Source organism: Osmerus eperlanus, chromosome 17 (assembly GCF_963692335.1).
Source record: "Osmerus eperlanus chromosome 17, fOsmEpe2.1, whole genome shotgun sequence".
NCBI lineage: Eukaryota > Metazoa > Chordata > Actinopteri > Osmeriformes > Osmeridae > Osmerus > Osmerus eperlanus.
The window spans coordinates 14,773-34,879 of NC_085034.1; the positions used below are offsets into that span (position 1 = coordinate 14,773).

The 20,107-nt window shown below is 50.1% G+C and overlaps 2 protein-coding genes across 4 annotated transcripts; both read right to left on the minus strand.

Annotated features, from left to right (window-relative positions):
• Window positions 1-688: 688 nt before the first annotated feature.
• On the minus strand, window positions 689-6,083 carry atxn10 (ataxin 10). Of its 3 annotated transcripts, none has more exons than XM_062483340.1 (11): window positions 5,944-6,083; window positions 5,376-5,579; window positions 5,188-5,273; window positions 4,516-4,612; window positions 3,908-4,075; window positions 3,521-3,601; window positions 3,126-3,267; window positions 2,073-2,181; window positions 1,652-1,821; window positions 1,466-1,529; window positions 689-1,104 (listed from the first exon to the last, which is right to left on the minus strand). In XM_062483340.1, the coding sequence occupies exons 1-11, from the start codon at window positions 6,072-6,074 to the stop codon at window positions 911-913; spliced, it is 1,446 nt and encodes a 481-aa protein (XP_062339324.1). In that variant the 5' UTR covers window positions 6,075-6,083; the 3' UTR covers window positions 689-910. The 3 variants fall into 3 exon arrangements, with proteins under 3 accessions (XP_062339324.1, XP_062339323.1, XP_062339325.1); XM_062483339.1 differs by having other exon boundaries at window positions 4,516-4,615; XM_062483341.1 differs by having other exon boundaries at window positions 963-1,104; window positions 1,572-1,821; window positions 4,516-4,615.
• A 1,075-nt stretch (window positions 6,084-7,158) lies between these two features.
• Window positions 7,159-19,834, minus strand: trim24 (tripartite motif containing 24). Its single transcript, XM_062483601.1, has 19 exons — window positions 18,980-19,834; window positions 18,629-18,747; window positions 18,176-18,323; window positions 17,963-18,095; window positions 17,748-17,864; window positions 16,829-16,943; window positions 16,302-16,448; window positions 16,009-16,123; window positions 11,908-12,296; window positions 11,670-11,792; window positions 10,424-10,535; window positions 10,284-10,341; window positions 9,907-10,039; window positions 9,470-9,822; window positions 9,098-9,227; window positions 8,929-9,003; window positions 8,380-8,553; window positions 7,942-8,214; window positions 7,159-7,227 (listed from the first exon to the last, which is right to left on the minus strand). The coding sequence occupies exons 1-19, from the start codon at window positions 19,248-19,250 to the stop codon at window positions 7,159-7,161; spliced, it is 3,054 nt and encodes a 1,017-aa protein (XP_062339585.1). The 5' UTR covers window positions 19,251-19,834.
• Between the last annotated feature and the right edge of the window lie 273 nt (window positions 19,835-20,107).

The following is a 20,107-nucleotide window of genomic DNA, read 5'->3' on the forward strand; positions in this document are numbered from 1 at the left end:
GAGAGAGAGGGAGGAGAGAGAGGGAGGGCACTGGGAGGAGAGAGAGGGAGGACATTGGGAGGAGAGGGAGGACATTGGGAGGAGAGAGGGAGGACATTGGGAGGAGAGAGGGAGGACACTGGGAGGAGAGAGAGGGAGGAGAGAGAGGGAGGGCACTGGGAGGAGAGAGGGAGGAAACTGGGAGGAGAGGGAGGACATTGGGAGGAGAGAGGGAGGACACTGGGAGGAGAGAGAGGGAGGACACTGGGAGGAGAGAGAGGGAGGACACTGGGAGGAGAGAGAGGGAGGACATTGGGAGGAGAGGGAGGACATTGGAAGGAGAGAGAGGGAGGACACTGGGAGGAGAGGGAGGGAGGAAACTGGGAGGACATTGGGAGGAGAGACAGGGAGGACACTGGGAGGAGAGAGGTAGGACATTGGGAGGAGAGGGAGGACACTGGGAGGAGAGAGAGGGAGGACATTGGGAGGAGAGGGAGGACATTGGAAGGAGAGAGAGGGAGGACACTGGGAGGAGAGGGAGGAAACTGGGAGGACATTGGGAGGAGAGACAGGGAGGACACTGGGAGGAGAGAGGTAGGACATTGGGAGGAGAGGGAGGACATTGGGAGGAGAGAGAGGGAGGACATTGGGAGGAGAGGTGGTCTTTGTCGAAGAACAGTCTAAACCCAGTAACACATATCCAAGCAGCTTGTCATGAAGGTTGTTTATAAAAGACACAAGCTTGTAGAAGAAGTTAAATGGTACCTTAATTTAATTGAAATCTGTCGTTCATCAGTGTACTGTGTAATCTACTGAGGGAAACATTGTGCTAGAGCAGGGGGGGACATTTAAACATAAATCATGTACATTACACAATACCATTGTCTTTAGTCGTGAATTTCTTGTTCTCTCTCTTCACACTCACACACACTTAATCATTTCCTTCATCCTTGTTGACACGTTTGAGCAGAAGGCTCCCATCCCTCTCCTCCAATTGGAAGCCTAGGTTAAGGAGGGCGGAGTCATCAGCCGGGCCACGCCTCTCCAGCGCTGCGACCACTTCCTGGTTCTCTGGGTTCTGTTCCAGAAGGTTCCGGAGTGTGAAGAAAACCCATTGGCTGATAACTGGCAGAAGGGGTGTGTTATGGTCAAATGAGAAGCAAAGATTGGTGTGTGTGGGTGCATTTGGTGTTTAGTATGTTGTGTGTGTTAAGTTAATAGGCTACAGAGGAGTGTGTATGTGTGATACCAGGATAACAGCATAGGATACAGGGGTTAGGGTTAAGGTGTGTGTGTAACAGGATACAGGGGTTAGGGTTAAGGTGTGTGTGTAACAGGATACAGGGGTTAGGGTTAAGGTGTGTGTGTAACAGGATACAGGGGTTAGGGTTAAGGTGTGTGTAACAGGATACAGGGGTTAGGGTTAAGGTGTGTGTGTGTAACAGGATACAGGGGTTAGGGTTAAGGTGTGTGTGTAACAGGATACAGGGGTTATTGCTGTCGATGCTGCAGTTGTCCAGGATCAAAGGTATTCCCTCCAGGTCCCGGACCTGAAAAACACACACAGCTGACCAACCTGTGTGTGTGTGTACCAGGTTCTGGTTGTGTGTATGTGTGTATGTACCAGCTTCTGGTTACGTGTGTGTACCAGGTTCTGGTTGTGTGTTTGTACCAGGTTCTGGTTGTGTGTGTGGTGGTGACTCAGGTTCCCTATGAAGCGGACGAGATGGGCCTTGAAACTGATGGAGGGAGAAGAGGAGGAGGAGGAAGAGGAGAAGTCCTGGGTGGGGGTGAAGACGTTGCGACTTGTTTTCCCCAGCTGATGCACCCTGTGTAGAAGCTCTGTGGGAGGATGGTTAGTAGGACCAGGCAGGTCAACAGTGTTCAGAACTAAGATCTTCTACATGCACTATTTGTATGTTGCATTGGAAGTGTCTGATCAACTGAATAACATGTAAAAATATCTCCAACCCTCCGATCTGTGAGGGAAGACACACACACTCTCTCCTACACTCACACTCTCCTACACACACACATTCTCTCCTACACACACGCTCACAGCCCTCTCATCCCCGGCGTGTCATCATGGTTACCAACGGTGGTCTTGAGGAGGCCTGGCTGGTCCTGGAGGAACATGAACTCCTTGTGGTCAGAGGTCATCTCACACAGCACATCCAGCAAGCTGCTGACCACTAGCGCCTCCTAGAGGAGGGGGGAAAACAGCAGGCTGTAAGCAGACTGTAATCCTACCTGGGGGTCTCCCCCTCAGACTGTAATCCTACCTGGGGGTCACCCCCTCAGACTGTAATCCTACCTGGGGGTCACCCCCTCAGACTGTAATCCTACCTGGGGGTCTCCCCCTCAGACTGTAATCCTACCTGGGGGTCATCCCCTCAGACTGCAGTCCTACCTGGGGGTCACCCCCTCAGACTGTAATCCTACCTGGGGGTCTCCCCCTCAGACTGTAATCCTACCTGGGGGTCACCCCCTCAGACTGCAGTCCTACCTGGGGGTCACCCCCCCAGACTGTAATCCTACCTGGGGGTCACCCCCTCAGACTGCAGTCCTACCTGGGGGTCACCCCCTCAGACTGTAGTCCTACCTGGGGGTCACCCCCTCAGACTGTAGTCCTACCTGGGGGTCACCCCCTCAGACTGCAGTCCTACCTGGGGGTCACCCCCTCAGACTGTAATCCTACCTGGGGGTCTCCCCCTCAGACTGTAATCCTACCTGGGGGTCTCCCCCTCAGACTGTAATCCTACCTGGGGGTCTCCCCCTCAGACTGTAATCCTACCTGGGGGTCACCCCCTCAGACTGTAATCCTACCTGGGGGTCACCCCCTCAGACTGTAATCCTACCTGGGGGTCACCCCCTCAGACTGTAATCCTACCTGGGGGTCACCCCCTCAGACTGTAATCCTACCTGGGGGTCACCCCCTCAGACTGTAATCCTACCTGGGGGTCACCCCCTCAGACTGTAGTCCTACCTGGGGGTCACCCCCCCAGATTGTAGTCCTACCTGGGGGTCACCCCCCCAGACTGTAATCCTACCTGGGGGTCACCCCCTCAGACTGTAGTCCTACCTGGGGGTCACCCCCCCAGACTGTAATCCTACCTGGGGGTCACCCCCCCAGATTGTAGTCCTACCTGGGGGTCAGCAGAGGCCGTGGCGAGGGAGAGCACCGCGGCACCATCCTCCTGGAAATGAGTGGCGAGGAAACGAGCAACACCGGACGTGATGACGCAGTCATCCCCCAGCTGGGCCGAGACCAGCTGCAGCAACGTCACCCTGCAACACCAGCTCACAGGTTAGCTAGCAATACCTAACGTTAGCATCAAGCATTGGCCAGCACTAGCCTGTTGTTGCATCAGTGAGATTTAGCCTATAGCATCTGCTAGCATTAGCCTTCATAACATTAGCTTCAGCTCATTTTAACTAGCAGTAAAATGGTTAGTAGCATTGAAGATAAATCATTGGGAATGACAGAGGCTCACATCAGAGCAAGCAAGGTCATAATAAGAGTGCTAGCTACTGGAGTTACCGTTCAAGGGGCTCCATGCAGGCGTACATACTCTCAACCAGAACAGGCGACTTCAGGAAATGCTGGGTAGCAATCAGAATTCTGCAGAACTCAGGGAGAATACAGAATATACAAATGGTTTTAAATAATGTATCCAAGTCTAATTGTAGTCTAATGTGTTTGGACTATTTGAGAAGTTTATTAATCTATTATTTCATTGCTAATAACTTATGTGCATATGACAATTAACTTGAAGACACTCAGTGTAATCCTGTTTAGGGTTATGACCTCTGTCACAAGGGCCTCAATCTGCATGCATCATATTTATGTATCCTATCATGAACCCTCCAGCCTACACACACACACATGTGCACACACACGTGCACACACACATTCCATAAGACATACGTCCAGTCCAGGTCTGGATGTGTCCTGCAGAGCTCAATGACCCTGCGAGCCAGGGGCAGGCTCCCCTGCTGCTGGGCCATCATCTGCAGCTTGTCCTGGTCCAGACAGCCGTGCAGAACCATGGATGCATATCCCACCGCCTTGCTGTCTGTTACACTGAGCAGGGCTCTGCACGCTCACACACACACACAGCAGGGCTCGAAAAAAAAAAATTCTTGGTAGCACTGGTGCTCCCAACTTTGAAACAGCTCATATTAACCAATCAACCAACCAAACAATGCAACCAATGCATTAAAATTGAGAACATATAGATTAAGTTTAACTGGTTATGTAATGTTGGATATAACAGTGGACTGGTCACAGTAACAGCTTACAGCAGGCACATGCTGTGCAGTAGGCTCATCAGCAAGCGTTTTGTAAATAAATGAAAATAGATTGCATCATAACAATTATTTGCACTCATACAAATGCTCCTTAATATATTTTGAGGTCGCACAAATACAATTTTGGGAGCACACACACACCCTGCACAGACACAACAAATGAGATATAGCAATACTTGTGTGTGTACGAGGGTGTGTGTGTGGGTGCAGGGTGAGGGGGCGTACAGCATCTTATCAGGAAAGCAGAGGTTCCAGATGTGGTCCTTGCAGAGCTGGTTGCCCACGGCAACGTTCCCCAGGAACTGTAGCCCACAACGCAGAGCTGCTATTATGGGAGACAGGAGGGGCAAGGGCAGGATCATGGGAGACAGGAAGGGCAAGGGCAGGATCATGGGAGACAGGAAGGGCAAGGGCAGGATCATGGGAGACAGGAGGGGCAAGGGCAGGATCATGGGAGACAGGAAGGGCAAGGGCAGGATCATGGGAGACAGGAAGGGCAAGGGCAGGATCATGGGAGACAGGAAGGGCAAGGGCAGGATCATGGGAGACAGGAAGGGCAGGATCATGGGAGACAGGAGGGGCAAGGGCAGGATCATGGGAGACAGGAAGGGCAAGGGCAGGATCATGGGAGACAGGAAGGGCAAGGGCAGGATCATGGGAGACAGGAAGGGCAAGGGCAGGATCATGGGAGACAGGAAGGGCAAGGGCAGGATCATGGGAGACAGGAAGGGCAGGATCATGGGAGACAGGAAGGGCAAGGGCAGGATCATGGGAGACAGGAAGGGCAAGGGCAGGATCATGGGAGACAGGAAGGGCAAGGGCAGGATCATGGGAGACGGAGGATGAATCATACAGGATGGGTAGTTTGTTGTAGTTTGTAGCCTGGAGCCCACTGACCTTCTGAAGCAGCCTGGGTGGAGTCCAGGTTCAGCTGAGACAGCCCTCCCACAACCCGAACACACAGCTCCAAACACCCCAGCTCTCTACAGCACAACACGGTTATACACCCCAAGTAGCAACATTTACTTTCTGTAACAGTCGTTAGAAGCTAAGCTATGTACATTATTAAATGTCTTCTTCAGTACCTGAGTCGGTTCTGGTTGTGTGTGTTCTGTATGCAGGCGTTCCTCTGAGCCCTGAAGCACTCAGCCATCATCTGGAGAGACAAAGGCCCTGCCTGCCTCCCCCCTGCCCCCGCCTCTCCGCTACCTGCCCCCGCCTCTATCTCGTCTGCTAACCGGTTCAACACCGGCATAAGACTCGCCAACACGTCCTCGGGAACGCTGTCCCTGTGGAAGAATCACGATTATATTCACGGTTACAACAGTCCAACTTCTACAAGAGTAAAACTAAACTCTCTGTCCTGACAGCTCTCGCACGTTTTCTTTCGCTCTCACACACGCGTTCCTATACGCGTTGTATAGGAACGCAGGATCTGTCACAGCACTCGGTCTCCCTCCATAGCTTTAGTAGTATAACAGCTAACTAGCTATGACAGCGTTGTCTAGAACAGCATTAGGTGTACAAAATATGTCAGCATCATGTGCGGTTTATCAAACTGAACATAAGTACATCAACTGACTACAACGAAGCTGACAGGTTGGCGAGTTTCAGCTCAGTGTTCCATCTCCAAAACACGGTCTCGTGTGTCACCTGTATTCCTGTTCACGCAGAGCCGTTGTAAGAGATGTCAAAACTCGTAAATCTTTTAGACTGAATTCTTCTTTGATAATGTCATTGATTGATGCTGTGAGCTCCGTCATGTTGCCCAAGCATAGCGCCATCTTTGTTTTTATAGAAGGGGCGTGGTTTCTGTTTTCATTTGTTTCCTGTGATAGTATTGGATGAAAAAAAGGTGAAGGGCGGAGTCAGCTGCGTTGTTAAACGTTTACTCGTTTAAATCGGATTAGAAAATGGTCCATTTTAATTATAACTAAAATGACAAAAACATTGAGATCATGGAGAAGCTGACTGCCTCTAGTGATGTAGAGGCCAGCTCTCCCTCCTCAGTGCTTTGCTGCATGGGGCTCTGTCTCCTGTCTGTCCTGTCTCTTTACACCATAAAAATAAGTCAACTATAAGACAGATTTACCCCCCAAATTACCTTTAAATAGAAATGTCTATCCATGTGATGGTGTGTGTTTTTGTACAATATTTTATTTTGAGAAGACAATTGTTTTAACTGCAGTGTTTGTTTTTTCTCGAGAATTGTGGAGTTTTGTGTTTAGAGTTATAAGAAAATATGGAGCAGAGGTCGGGGTACCTCCTGGCAGATGGCCAGGCGCGCAGGGTCAGAGGTCACATCTGTGCTGCTCAGCCTGCCTGGTCCAACTGCTGCCTCCTGGGTCACTACCAGGGACCCGGGGCTAGGGTTAGTCCAGGGCTAGGGTTAGCCCAGGGAGTGGTGCCACCATTCTGTATTGTTTGTATAGGATACAGACTAAATACAAGTCGACACAAAAACAGTCTTAATGTGAGAGAAGACCTAGGGTTAGAGAATTGTTTATTGTTTTCATGCAGTAGGTACAGACCCAAGCTGAATGTTCCTTTAATGGTAAAAAGTGTTCAGACACTCGGAACATTGGTATTTACAGATGACAACATGATTAGAGTAGATAATATTGGACATTACTAAATGATAGTTTGTGTTCTTGTAAAAGTAATGGGAATTTACAGAAACATAGTAACCTCTCTCCAGACATTGCAAGGTAAATTAACGTTTCCATACTGCACTCATTGTTCATCCATGTACACAGATAAGTAACACAACCTTATTGCAAACAATATAAAAAGTGTCCTTGCGGCCAGGAGAGTGTGTTTACAGCTAGAGACATACAGGTCAACTCGAAGAATCAAATCCCTGATCCTTCACTCAGTCTCCATCTCCTCCTCTCCCCTCTGTTGTTCTGTGGCTGTGGGGTCCGGGCTGGGGGGGCTCTGGTGGTCAGGGGAGAGCGGGGAGTGGTCTATGAGTGGAGGGGCCTCCCCTGTGGGGGAGGGGGGTAGAGGAGGACCTACAGAGTCTGGAGCTGTTCCCTCTATACCAGCAGAAGTGTTCTCCTCCTTCTCCTTTACAGGAAGACTCCTCTCCTCCCTTCTCTTCTCCTCTCCAGGACTCCCCTCCTCCCTTCTCTTCTCCTCTCCAGGACTCCCCTCCTCCCTTCTCTTCTCCTCTCCAGGACTCCCCTCCTCCCTTCTCTTCTCCTCTCCAGGACTCCCCTCCTCCCTTCTCTTCTCTCCAGGACTCCCCTCCTCCCTTCTCTTCTCCTCTCCAGGACTCCCCTCCTCCCTTCTCTTCTCCTCTCCAGGACTCCCCTCCTCTCCAGGACTCCCCTCCTCCCCTCTTTTCCCCTCTCCAGGACTCCCCTCCTCCCCTCTTTTCTCCTCTCCAGGACTCCCCTCCTCCCCTCTTTTCCCCTCTCCAGGACTCCTCTCCTCCCCTCTTTTCTCCTCTTCTATCAGTGAAATCCCCCTCTCCTCCTCTCCAGCACTCCTCCTCTCCTCCTCTCCAGCACTCCTCCTCTCCTCCTCCTTTTCCCCTACAGGATGAACCCCTTCTTCCTCCTCTGCTCTTCCCTCCTTCTCCTCTCTTGAACTCCTGCCCTCCCCCCCCTTCTCTCCAGGACTCTTTTCCTCCCCCTCCTTCCCAGTACTCCCCTCCTTCTCTCCAGGACTCCCTATCTCCTCTCCTGGACTCCTGTCCTCCTCCTCCTCCTCCTCGACAGGGGGGATGCCCCCAGCAGGAGACGGGGGCAGGTCGTCCTCCACAGGGGCCATGTCCCCGTCCTCCATCTCATCCTCCACGGGAGGAATCATCCCTTCTTCCTTCACCCCCAGGAAGGTGGTGTCTGGGTAGAGGAGCTTCAATTGCTCCTCAAAGAACTCCTGCAGGAACAGGCCGGCGCTGCCAACCTCCGACTCCGCCTGGCAACACATCCCATAATAATAAACATCCCATAGTAGCAGGTAACCATGACATTTGATATGCATGACATCTGATGCACCATGTACTGTTTATGCTGAACTGATGTGGGATTAAAGTATAACTCTGAGTGTTGGCAATCCATCCATCCACCCATCTATCCATACCTTATAGATCTTGGAGCAGTTTTTGAAGATGAGTCGGACGTCAGCAACAAACTCCTCTGTGCTGCGGTAGTGAGCCCTGTCCTTGACCTCCGACCTCTCCCGGACATCCAGCTTGCTCTTCACCACAGATAGGTCGATGGGCGTGGCTATCACGTCTCTGTACCTGCGGAGCTCCTGAACAGAGAGACAAAGGTGGAAGAGTTAGTATCTGGATTATCGCCTATGAAGGAGAATGGAGGGAAGAAAGGAGGGGGGATGGAGGAGAGAGAAGAGGAGAGAGAGGAGAAGAGGGTAGAGAGGAGTGGAGGGTAGAGAGGAAAGGAGGGAGGAGGAGAGAGAGGAGAGAAAAGAGGAGAGAGGAGAAGAGGGTAGAGAGGACAGGAGGGAGGAGAGAGAAGAGGAGTGGAGGGTAGAGGAAAGGAGGGAGGAGAGAGGAGGAGAGAAAAGAGGAGAGAGAGGAGGAGAAGAGGGTAGAGAGGACAGGAGGGAGGAGAGAGAAGAGGGGAGGGTAGAGGGGACAGGAGGGAGGAGGGAAGATGAGGTGTGTACCGCTGGCGAGGCTGGCTCCTGGAAGTCAGTACTGAACTCGTTGCAGAAGATCCGCAGTAACAACCTCTCACACTTCTACAGAGACAGAAAGATCCAGTTAGCTCAATGTGACCGCGTGCGACAGGAAGCTGGTGATACAGCGATGCTCGTCCTCAGCAGAGCCACGTACCCTGCGCTCCAGCGGGGGGAAGGCCTCTGTGCCTGGCTCCTCCTTCACACCTGCAGGATCCAGCTTGTCTCCAGGGTAAAGCATCTCCGGGGAGGCAAGGTCCCGGCAGAATGAGCAGAACCACTCTCCACTGGTCCAGGGGTGGAGCATAGTTTAGAGGACATGGTTGGAGGACATGGTTGGAGGACATGGTTGGAGGACATGGTTGGAGGACATGGTTGGAGGACATGGTTGGAGGACATGGTTTATACAGCAGAGCTCCTAAGCTGTGGGTGTCTCTATTAGGGTTTAGCCATGGCATCGTTAGTCTACAACCTAGCGAACTCTTAAACCCCCCCTCCTGCAACCCTGGAACTCCAGGCCCCTCCTCACCTGGGAGACTCCTTCAGGCTGGGGATGTGGCAGGCCAGGTGGAACACCTTGGGACACTTGTCACAGCAAAGCAGCTCTCCTCCATTCTGACACACGGCACACCAGTCCTCGTTAGGGTCTTCTTCAGCTGCCTCGTTAGGAACCTCGTTAGCTCCCTCCTCGTTAGGAACCTCGTTAGCCCCCTCCTCGTTAGGGCTGGCCTCGTTAGGGGTCTCTGGAGCCTTCTCGGGCTCCTGGGTCTCTGGTTGCGGCTCAGCTGGCTCGGGGCCCAGGGGAGACGCCCCCTGCAGGCTGGGCTGAGACTGCACCCCTGTGCTGCTGTCTGGCAGGCTGGCCCCCGCGCTGGACTGCACCTGCAGGCAGCAGGGGGCAGGCGGTCACACACACAGGCAGGCAGACAGATCAGTTAAAGTAGTAGCTCCGCCAGCAACACTCACATAGCTGACTTCTTCATCATCCTCCGGCTCGTCCTTGATCACTATGATCGGTCCAGGAGAAGACCTCCTCCGCCGCTTGCTGGGTGGGGCTGGGGGCGGGGCCACAGGCTCGGAGCGCTTCCACGACACCATCCTACACACAAACACAGATTAGACAGTCCTACACACAAACAGATTAGACAGCAACCGTGTGTGTGCGTGCGTGTGAGTGAGGAGGTCACAAAAGGTTACAGTGTGAGTAAAGAGGGGGGTTGAAATAGACAGCAGTATACTTCTGAACACAACTACTACTTGTGTACTAAACAGGTTTACAACGTGTGTGTGTGTGTGTATGTACAACAGTGTGTAAGATGTGATGGACAGAAAGGGACACCAACCCAGTATTGGCCTCCGAGGACGACGGTTTAGACATGGGTGAGTTCTGTCTTCCTTGAGCTTCAGAGACAGACGGGTTAGAAACAGGTCTACATGGTACTCATGCAGTTCTACATCAGAGGAAGACTGTGTCAAGACATACCGGTCCTGTCAGAGGCCAGCGTGGGGGCGTGGGAGGGTCTGGGGAGGGAGATGGTGGGGGCTGACGACGGCTCACTCCTCCGCAGGTAGGACGATGGCTCCACCATGCCCCTCTGGAACATCGACAGGGAAAGGTTAGGTTTACAGGGATACTGCTATGGGTAGTACAGGGATACTGCTATGGGTAGTACAGGGATACTGCTATGGGTAGTACAGGGATACTGCTATGGGTAGTACAGGGATACTGCTATGGGTAGTACAGGGATACTGCTATGGGTAGTACAGGGATACTGCTATGGGTAGTACAGGGATACTGCTATGGGTAGTACAGGGATACTGCTATGGGTAGTACAGGGATACTGCTATGGGTAGTACAGGGATACTGCTATGGGTAGTACAGGGATACTGCTATGGGTAGTACAGGGATACTGCTATGGGTAGTACAGGGATACTGCTATGGGTAGTACAGGGATACTGCTATGGGTAGTACAGGGATACTGCTATGGGTAGTACAGGGATACTGCTATGGGTAGTACAGGGATACTGCTATGGGTAGTACAGGGATACTGCTATGGGTAGTACAGGGATACTGCTATGGGTAGTACAGGGATACTGCTATGGTTAGTACAGGGATACTGCTATGGGTAGTACAGGGATACTGCTATGGGTAGTACAGGGATACTGCTATGGGTAGTACAGGGATACTGCTATGGGTAGTACAGGGATACTGCTATGGGTAGTACAGGGATACTGCTATGGGTAGTACAGGGATACTGCTATGGGTAGTACAGGGATACTGCTATGGGTAGTACAGGGATACTGCTATGGGTAGTACAGGGATACTGCTATGGGTAGTACAGGGATACTGCTATGGGTAGTACAGGGATACTGCTATGGGTAGTACAGGGATACTGCTATGGGTAGTACAGGGATACTGCTATGGGTAGTACAGGGATACTGCTATGGGTAGTACAGGGATACTGCTATGGGTAGTACAGGGATACTGCTATGGGTAGTACAGGGATACTGCTATGGGTAGTACAGGGATACTGCTATGGGTAGTACAGGGATACTGCTATGGGTAGTACAGGGATACTGCTATGGGTAGTACAGGGATACTGCTATGGGTAGTACAGGGATACTGCTATGGGTAGTACAGGGATACTGCTATGGGTAGTACAGGGATACTGCTATGGCTGCTATGGGTTTTACACCTCCCACACCCTGACCGAGGCTGTGCTGCCTACCTGGTGCAGCGAGGGGCTGATGGTGTTGGTGAGGGAGTGGGGGAAGCGCGAGGCCCCGGGTCCCTGAAGGGTCTCCAGGGGTTTGGGGGGGAAGCCAGACCCGTGGATCAGCTCTCTCAGAGACTGCAGTCGGAGGGAGAGATCTCACACACAAGCTATACACCAGCAAGCACGCTGCACACACACACACACACGCTCTATACACACACACCCCCACCCGAACCTTCGAGCCTCCTACCTGAGGGGGGAACCCCGAGTTTCCGAGCATGGAGGGGGGGCTCCTGGCGTTGGCGTGGGGGGGGGCGTACCTCCGGCCCTGCTGGCTCAGGCTGGGGTGGCCCTGGGAGGGGGAGCCCCCCTGGAGCGGCCTGCTGGGGGGGGCGGGGGCCCCGGGACCAGGCAGCCTCTGGTACCAGGACCAGTGGTTGGGCGGCCGGCTGGGCTGCTGGGCCAGCTTCTCCACCTGCAGTTGCAGCTGGGCCAGGGTGCTCTGCCTCTGCTGCGCCGCGCTGGAGAATGCTGCCCCATGGGGGGGCTCTGCCCGGGGGCCTGGGGGGCCGGGAGGCTGGGGGAATGCTTGCATGGGGCCGGCCTGGCGACCAGGGACACGCTCCACCACCAGGGAGCCTGGAGGACATTTAGTCATTTAGCAGACGCTCTTATCCAGAGCGACTTACAGTAAGTACAGGGACATTCTCCCCGAGGCAAGTAGGCTGAAGTGCCTTGCCCAAGGACACAACGTCATTTGGTACGGCCGGGAACCTTCTGATTAATAGCCTGATTCCCTAACTGCTCAGCCATCTGACCCCCGGACAGGACACACACACGTACGTACAACTTAGGGTTAAAGTCATGGTCTAACCCTAGTCATAGTCAGTCAGGGTTAGACAGGTTAGGGGTCAGGATCAGGATCATGGTCAGAGGTTAAAGGTCAGGGGCCGGTTGCACAAAACACCTGAAGTTAAGATTTTCCTTAAAGTCAGAGTTAAGGTTTCCTTAAAATATAATCGGTTGCACAAAGCACCCTTAAGTCTTTTCCTTAAGGTTTCCTTAAATGTTCCCTTCAGTATTTAAGGTTTTCTCATTATCTTGGTCTTATACTTAAGGATTCCCTTAAAGTTCGCTAAAGCGTTGCACAATAGCAAACAAAGTAAGGAAGAAAACTTAAGGTACCTCTGACTGATTCTTTACAGCAACATGGCCGAGTTTATGGAGATAAATTAACCCATCCCACACCTATAGCACTGTTAGGCTATTGTGCTGCAGTCTAAACATGAAGGCTATTTATGCGTCGGCTATAAGTAGTTAGACTCACGTCGGTAAGAGTAAAGATCTCATTTTGATCTACACAGTGAGAAGAAGTAGCTCTCACTTAAACATTACTGTGTAGCAACAAGACCTACAAGTAAAGTTGATATCACCAGTTTTATTGGACTCCCTCCTGTAATTGGTTATCTCTTTTTTGGACATAACAATCCATATCATGGGGGTCAGATGGCTGAGCGGTTAGGGAAACGGGCTATTAATCAGAAGGTTGCTGGTTCGATTCCTGGCCGTGCATAATGACGTTGTGTCCTTGGGCAAGGCACTTCACCCTACTTGCCTCGGGAGAATGTCCCTGTACTTACTGCAAGTCGCTCTGGATAAGAGCGTCTGCTAAATGACAATGTAAATATATCTTCTTTTTTTATGTTCTTGAACTGACTGCTTCACCAAACTTCAAGTTTATTTTTGTTGCAATTTTGTCCTACATTCTTTGTTTTTTGTTTGCAGTTATTTGTGGATCAAATTTACTTTTTAGTATGTGCTTTCTTTTGTTGTATTCTTGTAGAAGCACAATATTTTCCTCCTCTGACCAATTGTTTGTTTTTGCCTTTTTTTCTTCAATTTTTTTCGTAGGTCTAGCTAGAACCAAGCTAGAGCTAACTAGCTCTAGCTTTTGTATGATGCACTAGCGATACAACTGAACAAACGTGGTCTCTGTGGAAACGGTCGAATTTTACTGCTGTGAAATCACGTTCAATGTAGTATATCCCTTAAAGGGGCGATTGACTGGGTTTTTGGGGTATTTCACACTGTTCCTTAAGGTCTCCGAATAGGGTATGTAACATTGGTTGGGCTAAAAATGGCCCGGGTGCTGTTCTATGCCCCCTTATACATCCAGCGAAATTTTCCCGGGAAAAAACGCTAAATTCAGTTAGTTCTAGCTATCTTGCTGAAAAATAGATCTAGACAAACATCTTGAATTGTAGTTTTACATGACAACACGGGTTATTTATTTGAATGAAACACAGTCAGGAACATGAAATAACGTTAGCTCCATTGCCAATAAACTAGGCTAAATCATCACACATTCAACCTATGCTCTTGCGTTAGCAAGCTAAACTAGTTAACATGCCTACAGTCTAGGTGTTTTCGCTATCTAAACATTAGCGCATGGTGCCTCCCCTCTGCTCCTCATTAGCATTTAAAGCTACAGACACCAAAACAGCGCGTTCTGAGGAAAGCTCCTTGTGGGACTGCTAGTAGCGGCTGTAATTCTGCACCAAGGCTGAATTTCGGGAAAGAGACTTCTGATACAGTATTAGGGGACCACTAAGGCCTATATAAAAGCATCCAAAAACAGCATGTTGTTCCTTTAGGAAACATAATTAGAAGCTCTGGGGTAAATTTTCACTGTTATGCAGATGATACTCAGCTATATATGTCTATAAAGTCTGGAGAATTTCCACATGCTATGGAAAAATGTGTTTCTAGGTTGAGAGCTTGGATGACTGCAAATTTCCTTCTTCTAAATTCGGATAAAACCGAGGTTCAAATTTTCGGTCCTAAAAAATATAGAAATAATTTTTCCAATCTGACCTTAGACCTAGACGGCGTCAAAGTCTCTCAAAGCCAGCTAGTAAAAAATTTAGGAGTCACAATGGACCCAGACCTTTCGTTTGAGTACCATATTAAGCAAATTACCAGAACTGCATTTTTCCATCTACGTAATATTGCCAAAATACGAAAATTTCTCTCAAAGGATGATGCCGAAAAACTAATACATGCATTTGTTACGTCCCGATTGGACTATTGCAATGTGTTGTTCTCTGGCCTCCCAATTACCCACCTAAAAAATTTACAGCGGGTGCAAAATGCTGCTGCTAGACTATTGACCAGAACAAGAAAGTTTGATCACATAACATCTACTCTTGTCTCTCTACACTGGCTCCCTATCCAAGCCAGAGCTGACTTCAAAGTTCTACTACTAACCTACAAATCTCTGCATGGATTGGCACCACTGTACCTCTCCGGTCTCCTTGCACCCTATTGCCCCGCAAGGACACTTAGATCTCAAGATGCCGGCTATCTGGTGGTTCCCAAAATTAAGAAAAAAACAGCTGGAGGTAGGGCGTTCTCATATAGAGCACCTCTTCTCTGGAACAAATTACCCGTCTCAATTAAGGAGTCTGATACTGTTTCGACATTTAAAATTAGGTTAAAAACGTTATTGTTTAGTCAATTCTACGACTGTTAAAGGTAAGTATGTTACTAGTTGGAGGCAACGGGGGACGGGTTGTTTCCATCCTTATTCTATAAGTATAACTTATTTTATAGTTCTCTTCCCCTGGAACAGATTTCATGTTCCAAATGAGGGGGGCTGTCGCTGTCTTGGTGTGTGGGGTTGCATCAAATTCCCCTTTTTTGCTATGTTAAATTGCTGCACCAGTCCACACTTGACCGGTGGGGATCTCATTCTATTATGACTGTAACTGTTAGCTGCTCCTGGCATTCTCTAATCCCTGCTCTCCTCTCTCTGTCCCCCCCCACACACATCCCTTGTGGTGTGGGGGGCTTGAGTTGTCAGCACCTGCCTGGTCGTCGGTCAGCCAACGCTGGACCTGGTCGCGAGTCTCCCGGTCCTGTCCTACATCTATAAAGTTGAACAATGGATTTTGGTGTTTTAAAAACCCATCGACACTGTATGACTATGTTTAGCCTGTGTTCTGCTCCTCTCTCTCACCAACCGTCTCTGGAGGAGGGGATCCCTCTCTGAATTGCTCCTCCCAAGGTTTCTTCCATTTTTTTCTCCTGTTGAGTTTTTTGGGAGTTTTTCCTTGTCTTCCTTGAGGGTTTAGGTTGGTTGAGGGGCAGTTCTATGGGCATATGTGAAGCCCTCTGTGACATGCTTGCGTGTAAAAAGGGCTATACAAATAAATTTGATTTGTGTCACCTTTAAGGGATTCTGTGCAACACCCTAAAGTAAATCCCTTAGCTAAGAAGAAATTGACCCTTAAGTGTCATAATTAAGGAAAAAACTTAAGGTGTTTTGTGCAACCGGCCCCAGGGTTCTTACCCAGGTCCACATTGGAGGCCCAGAAGCTTGAGCGGCACTGGAAGCGGACGGAGCTCTGAGGCACGATGGAGGCGCTGCAGTTGGCCCTCATCAGGTAGTGGATCTGGCAGAGGATCTGGAACACACAGACAACACTTAGCTCAACACCACACTTACCCCTACATGTACCCCAGAACTATATTTACTCCGACACAACTTTACGCCTAACACAGACTAACATTTGCCCCTTAAGACATTTACCACAATGGATTACGCCACCCAAAAATTCATAATAAAATTAACCAGTAAGGTACCAGTCTCTTGCAGTAGAGCAGAGCCGTGCCACTGTGATTGGCTGTGGCCCACTTGGTGAAGCTGATGACATGGTCGAGGTGTCTGGTGAGGGAGCTGACGTCATCCTGCTGCTTGCGGAGGCCAGACTCGTGGTCCTTAGTCAGCGTCTGGAGGAACATCACCTGCTCAGGTACCACCATAGCAACACCCTACACCGAATAACATCACCACAGCAACACCCTATGCCGAATAACATCACAGTACACTCAATGACATGAGTAATATGATGACGTACAGGTAGGCACAGGGATGACATACAGCAGGTGTTACAGACAGGGTTAGGGTTAGACAGACAGGGTTAGACAGATAGGGTTAGACAGACAGGTTTAGGGTTAGACAGACAGGTTTAGGGTTAGACAGACAGGTTTAGGGTTAGACAGACAGGTTTAGGGTTAGACAGACAGGTTTAGGGTTAGACAGACAGGTTTAGGGTTAGACAGACAGGGTGACCATATACAGCATGTCCTATATCATATAACAGACGAACCTCCAGCTGATTCACCAGGATCTTGCCTTTTCTGTTGATCTCCAGGATCAAGTTGCAGATGGACTTCTTGATTTCGTTGGTGACGGACTTGCGGTTCTCATCCACTTGCTGCAGCCTGAGCGTAGAAAGATGGAAAACGTAAATGACTTGAGGACAAGTCTGTGTACAAATCTGTCTCTTCCAACTGGACTGTCCACACCAGTCTCAGTTGTTTGTTACAATGAATACTTGCTTTATGTCTCAACTGTATTGCGAGGGGTCTGAACAGCAGTGACAGATTAAACAGTTTGAAGCCGGTATTCTTGTGTTGAGTTAACTCTAACTGACACACGCAGGGAGAGTTAACCCTGACACACAGAGGGAGAGTTAACCCTGACACACAGAGGGAGAGTTAACCCTGACACACAGAGGGAGAGTTAACCCTGACACACAGAGGGAGAGTTAACCCTGACACACAGAGGGAGAGTTAACCCTGACACACAGAGGGAGAGTTAACCCTGACACACAGAGGGAGAGTTAACCCTGACACACAGAGGGAGAGTTAACCCTGACACACAGAGGGAGAGTTAACCCTGACACACAGAGGGAGAGTTAACCCTGACACACAGAGGGAGAGTTAACCCTGACACACAGAGGGAGAGTTAACCCTGACACACAGAGGGAGAGTTAACCCTGACACACAGAGGGAGAGTTAACCCTGACACACAGAGGGAGAGTTAACCCTGACACAGAGGGAGAGTTAACCCTGACACACAGAGGAAGAGTTAACCCTGACACACAGAGGGAGAGTTAACCCTGACACACAGAGGGAGAGTTAACCCTGACACACAGAGGGAGAGTTAACCCTGACACAGAGGGAGCGTTAACCCTGACACACAGAGGGAGAGTTAACCCTGACACACAGAAGGAGAGCAGTTACCCGCTGTTGATGCAGTTGGAGACCTCCTCTATTGCCTTCCTCTTCTCCTGCAGCTGCAGGGTCATGTTCTCCAGGTGCTGCCGGTGGTTCCTGTAGGCATCCTCCAGGAACTGGTAGCTGGAGGAGGGGAGATGTGAGGACAAGAGAGGGAAGATGTGAGGAGTGGAGGGAAGAGGAAAGGTGAGGCCCTGAGGTGGAGGTGTGGGTGAACATACTTGTGGTCTTTGTGTTTCAGCAGCTGACAGTCTCTGCAGGTGAGGCGGTCGCATGTCTCACAGAACAGCTTCAGAGGCTCCTGCTTGTGAATGTCACAGAACACGGGCTTCTGGGTGGACAGACCCACTGCATCTGGAGACACACACACACACGTCAGACACACGCGTCAGACACACACACGTCAGACACACAACATGGGGGGGAGAGCTCACCTGGTGACATCTCCTCCTTCTGGCGGATGGTATGGTCTCTAGTGAACTTGACTCTCTGGTGAGCTTCCACACAGGTCACACACAGGAACTCCACACACTCCACACAGTAGCCCGTGGCCTCCGTGTTGTCATCACAGCTCATACACACCTGGAGAGAGGCCATGAAAGGAAGGGGTTTCAGGTATGCTGAGAGAGAAGCAGGGAGGTGTGGAGTGACCAGGAGAGGAGGAGGGGAGAGGGAGGAGCAGGGAGGTGTGGAGTGACCAGGGGGAGGGGCGAAGGAGGAGCAGATGGCAGAGGGTTGTGTAATGACCAGGAGAGGAGAGGAGGGGAGAGGGAGGAGCAGGGAGGTGTGGAGTGACCAGGAGAGGAGGGGGTTGTGGAGTGACAAGGAGAGGGTTGTGGAGTGACAAGGAGAGGAGCAGATGGTGTCTAAGAGGTGGAGCAGCACACCTGTCCGCTCTTCTCAACAGTGCTGCTGGGAACCTCCACCGAGTCCTTCACAAAGAAGTTATCCAGCACATCCACGTCCCAGCACTCCTGCCGACACACTGGGCAGCGCAAAGCGCTGACTGGAACCAGGATACAACACTGATGAACAGACATAACCCTAACACACATACTACCTGCTATCTACACTGTCTGTGGGGAGTATGTGAGGCTCCATGACTGGACTGCAAATCAAGAAATTACAGGTTAAAATGTTCATCTGTATGTCGCTTTGAATACAACGTCTGCTAAATTAGTCACATGTATAAAAAATATATATATATATGCGCTAAATAACAGACTAGGGGGTCTCACGTGGCTTTGCGTTGTCGACATGTAGTTGTGGATCCCGCCTTGGGTCGGCAGACGTCCTGGAGGGCGGTGGCAGGCACCGCTTGCAGAAGGAGTGAAGACACGGCAGAAGCTTCGGCTCTCGATTGTGGAAATTTAACTTGCAGACAGGACACGTATCCATCAGGCCGAAGATACCTTGCTTTGCCCTTTCCTCCTCGGCTGGCAAGCTTTCCGCTTCGTTCTCCACAATGATGACAATGTCATCGTTGTCAATATTTTCTGGGCTATCCATTGTCTATATCCAATTCTCACAAAGGTGATTGTTAATGTGCCTGTGCGTGGCAAGCCTTTAACATGAAGCAGGATATCGTAGTTTGTGCTAGCTATGTTTGTGCTATGCTGTTAGCTAGCTACGCTAACTACCAACTGAACCGTAGCCGAGGTCTGATGACCAGCTGACAGGTATAGCTAACCAGAAACAGAGGTTAATGTAACAGTCATATAGTATGTATTCATAGCTAGGACATACTGGCCACCGTTAACCAAAGGTATTAAATAATGCACTCAACCGTTTCTCGTTGAAAAGCTAACTTTGGCCATGTACTGGACCTAGCTCACACATCCTGCCACAAAGAAAACATATCACGTAAAGAAATACTGTAGAGGAACCCCCGATAGTACAACCCGAAAATGATCGTACACACATAATATGAGTAATGCTGTATCAACCCTATGTATCTCACTTACGTTATATGGTAACATATGCAGTTATTTAAAATGTAGCTCGCTACGAGGAGGACGGCCATCTGTGCGTTATTATCTTCACACACTCATTACCCAGAGAGCATTGCGCAGTTACGTTTTGATACAGTGGCTGTCGAAGGTCAAACATGTTTGGTTAACGCGAGGTAACGACTGGCCAGGAACTTATCTTCGACGCTGCAGGGAACAAAGTGCAGGTGATTCTTGTTCCTTCAACCAATAAACAAAGTCAAATTGTAGTTAAATAATCTAATTATTTCAAATGATCTTTCTCTCTCGCCTTCTCCCCTCTCCCTTAAGTGCCGTGGAGGGAGAGGGGCAGAGACCAAATGTAACAGCATGTCACATTGTTAATGAATTGAAATGCAAGAACTGTATTGGACAAAA

Coding starts and splice junctions, on each gene's coding strand:
- atxn10 (XM_062483339.1), bottom strand. CDS start 6,074: ATGGCGCTATGCTTGGGCAACATGACGGAGCTCACAGCATCAATCAAT. Junction 5,580..5,943: donor CTGCGTGAACAGGAATACAG/GTGACACACGAG, acceptor ATTCTTCCACAG/GGACAGCGTTCCCGAGGACG. Junction 3,602..3,907: donor CATCCAGACCTGGACTGGAC/GTATGTCTTATG, acceptor TGAGTTCTGCAG/AATTCTGATTGCTACCCAGC.
- trim24 (XM_062483601.1), bottom strand. CDS start 19,250: ATGGATAGCCCAGAAAATATTGACAACGATGACATTGTCATCATTGTG. Junction 11,793..11,907: donor ACTCGGGGTTCCCCCCTCAG/GTAGGAGGCTCG, acceptor CTCCGACTGCAG/TCTCTGAGAGAGCTGATCCA. Junction 9,004..9,097: donor TCCCCCCGCTGGAGCGCAGG/GTACGTGGCTCT, acceptor CTGTCTCTGTAG/AAGTGTGAGAGGTTGTTACT.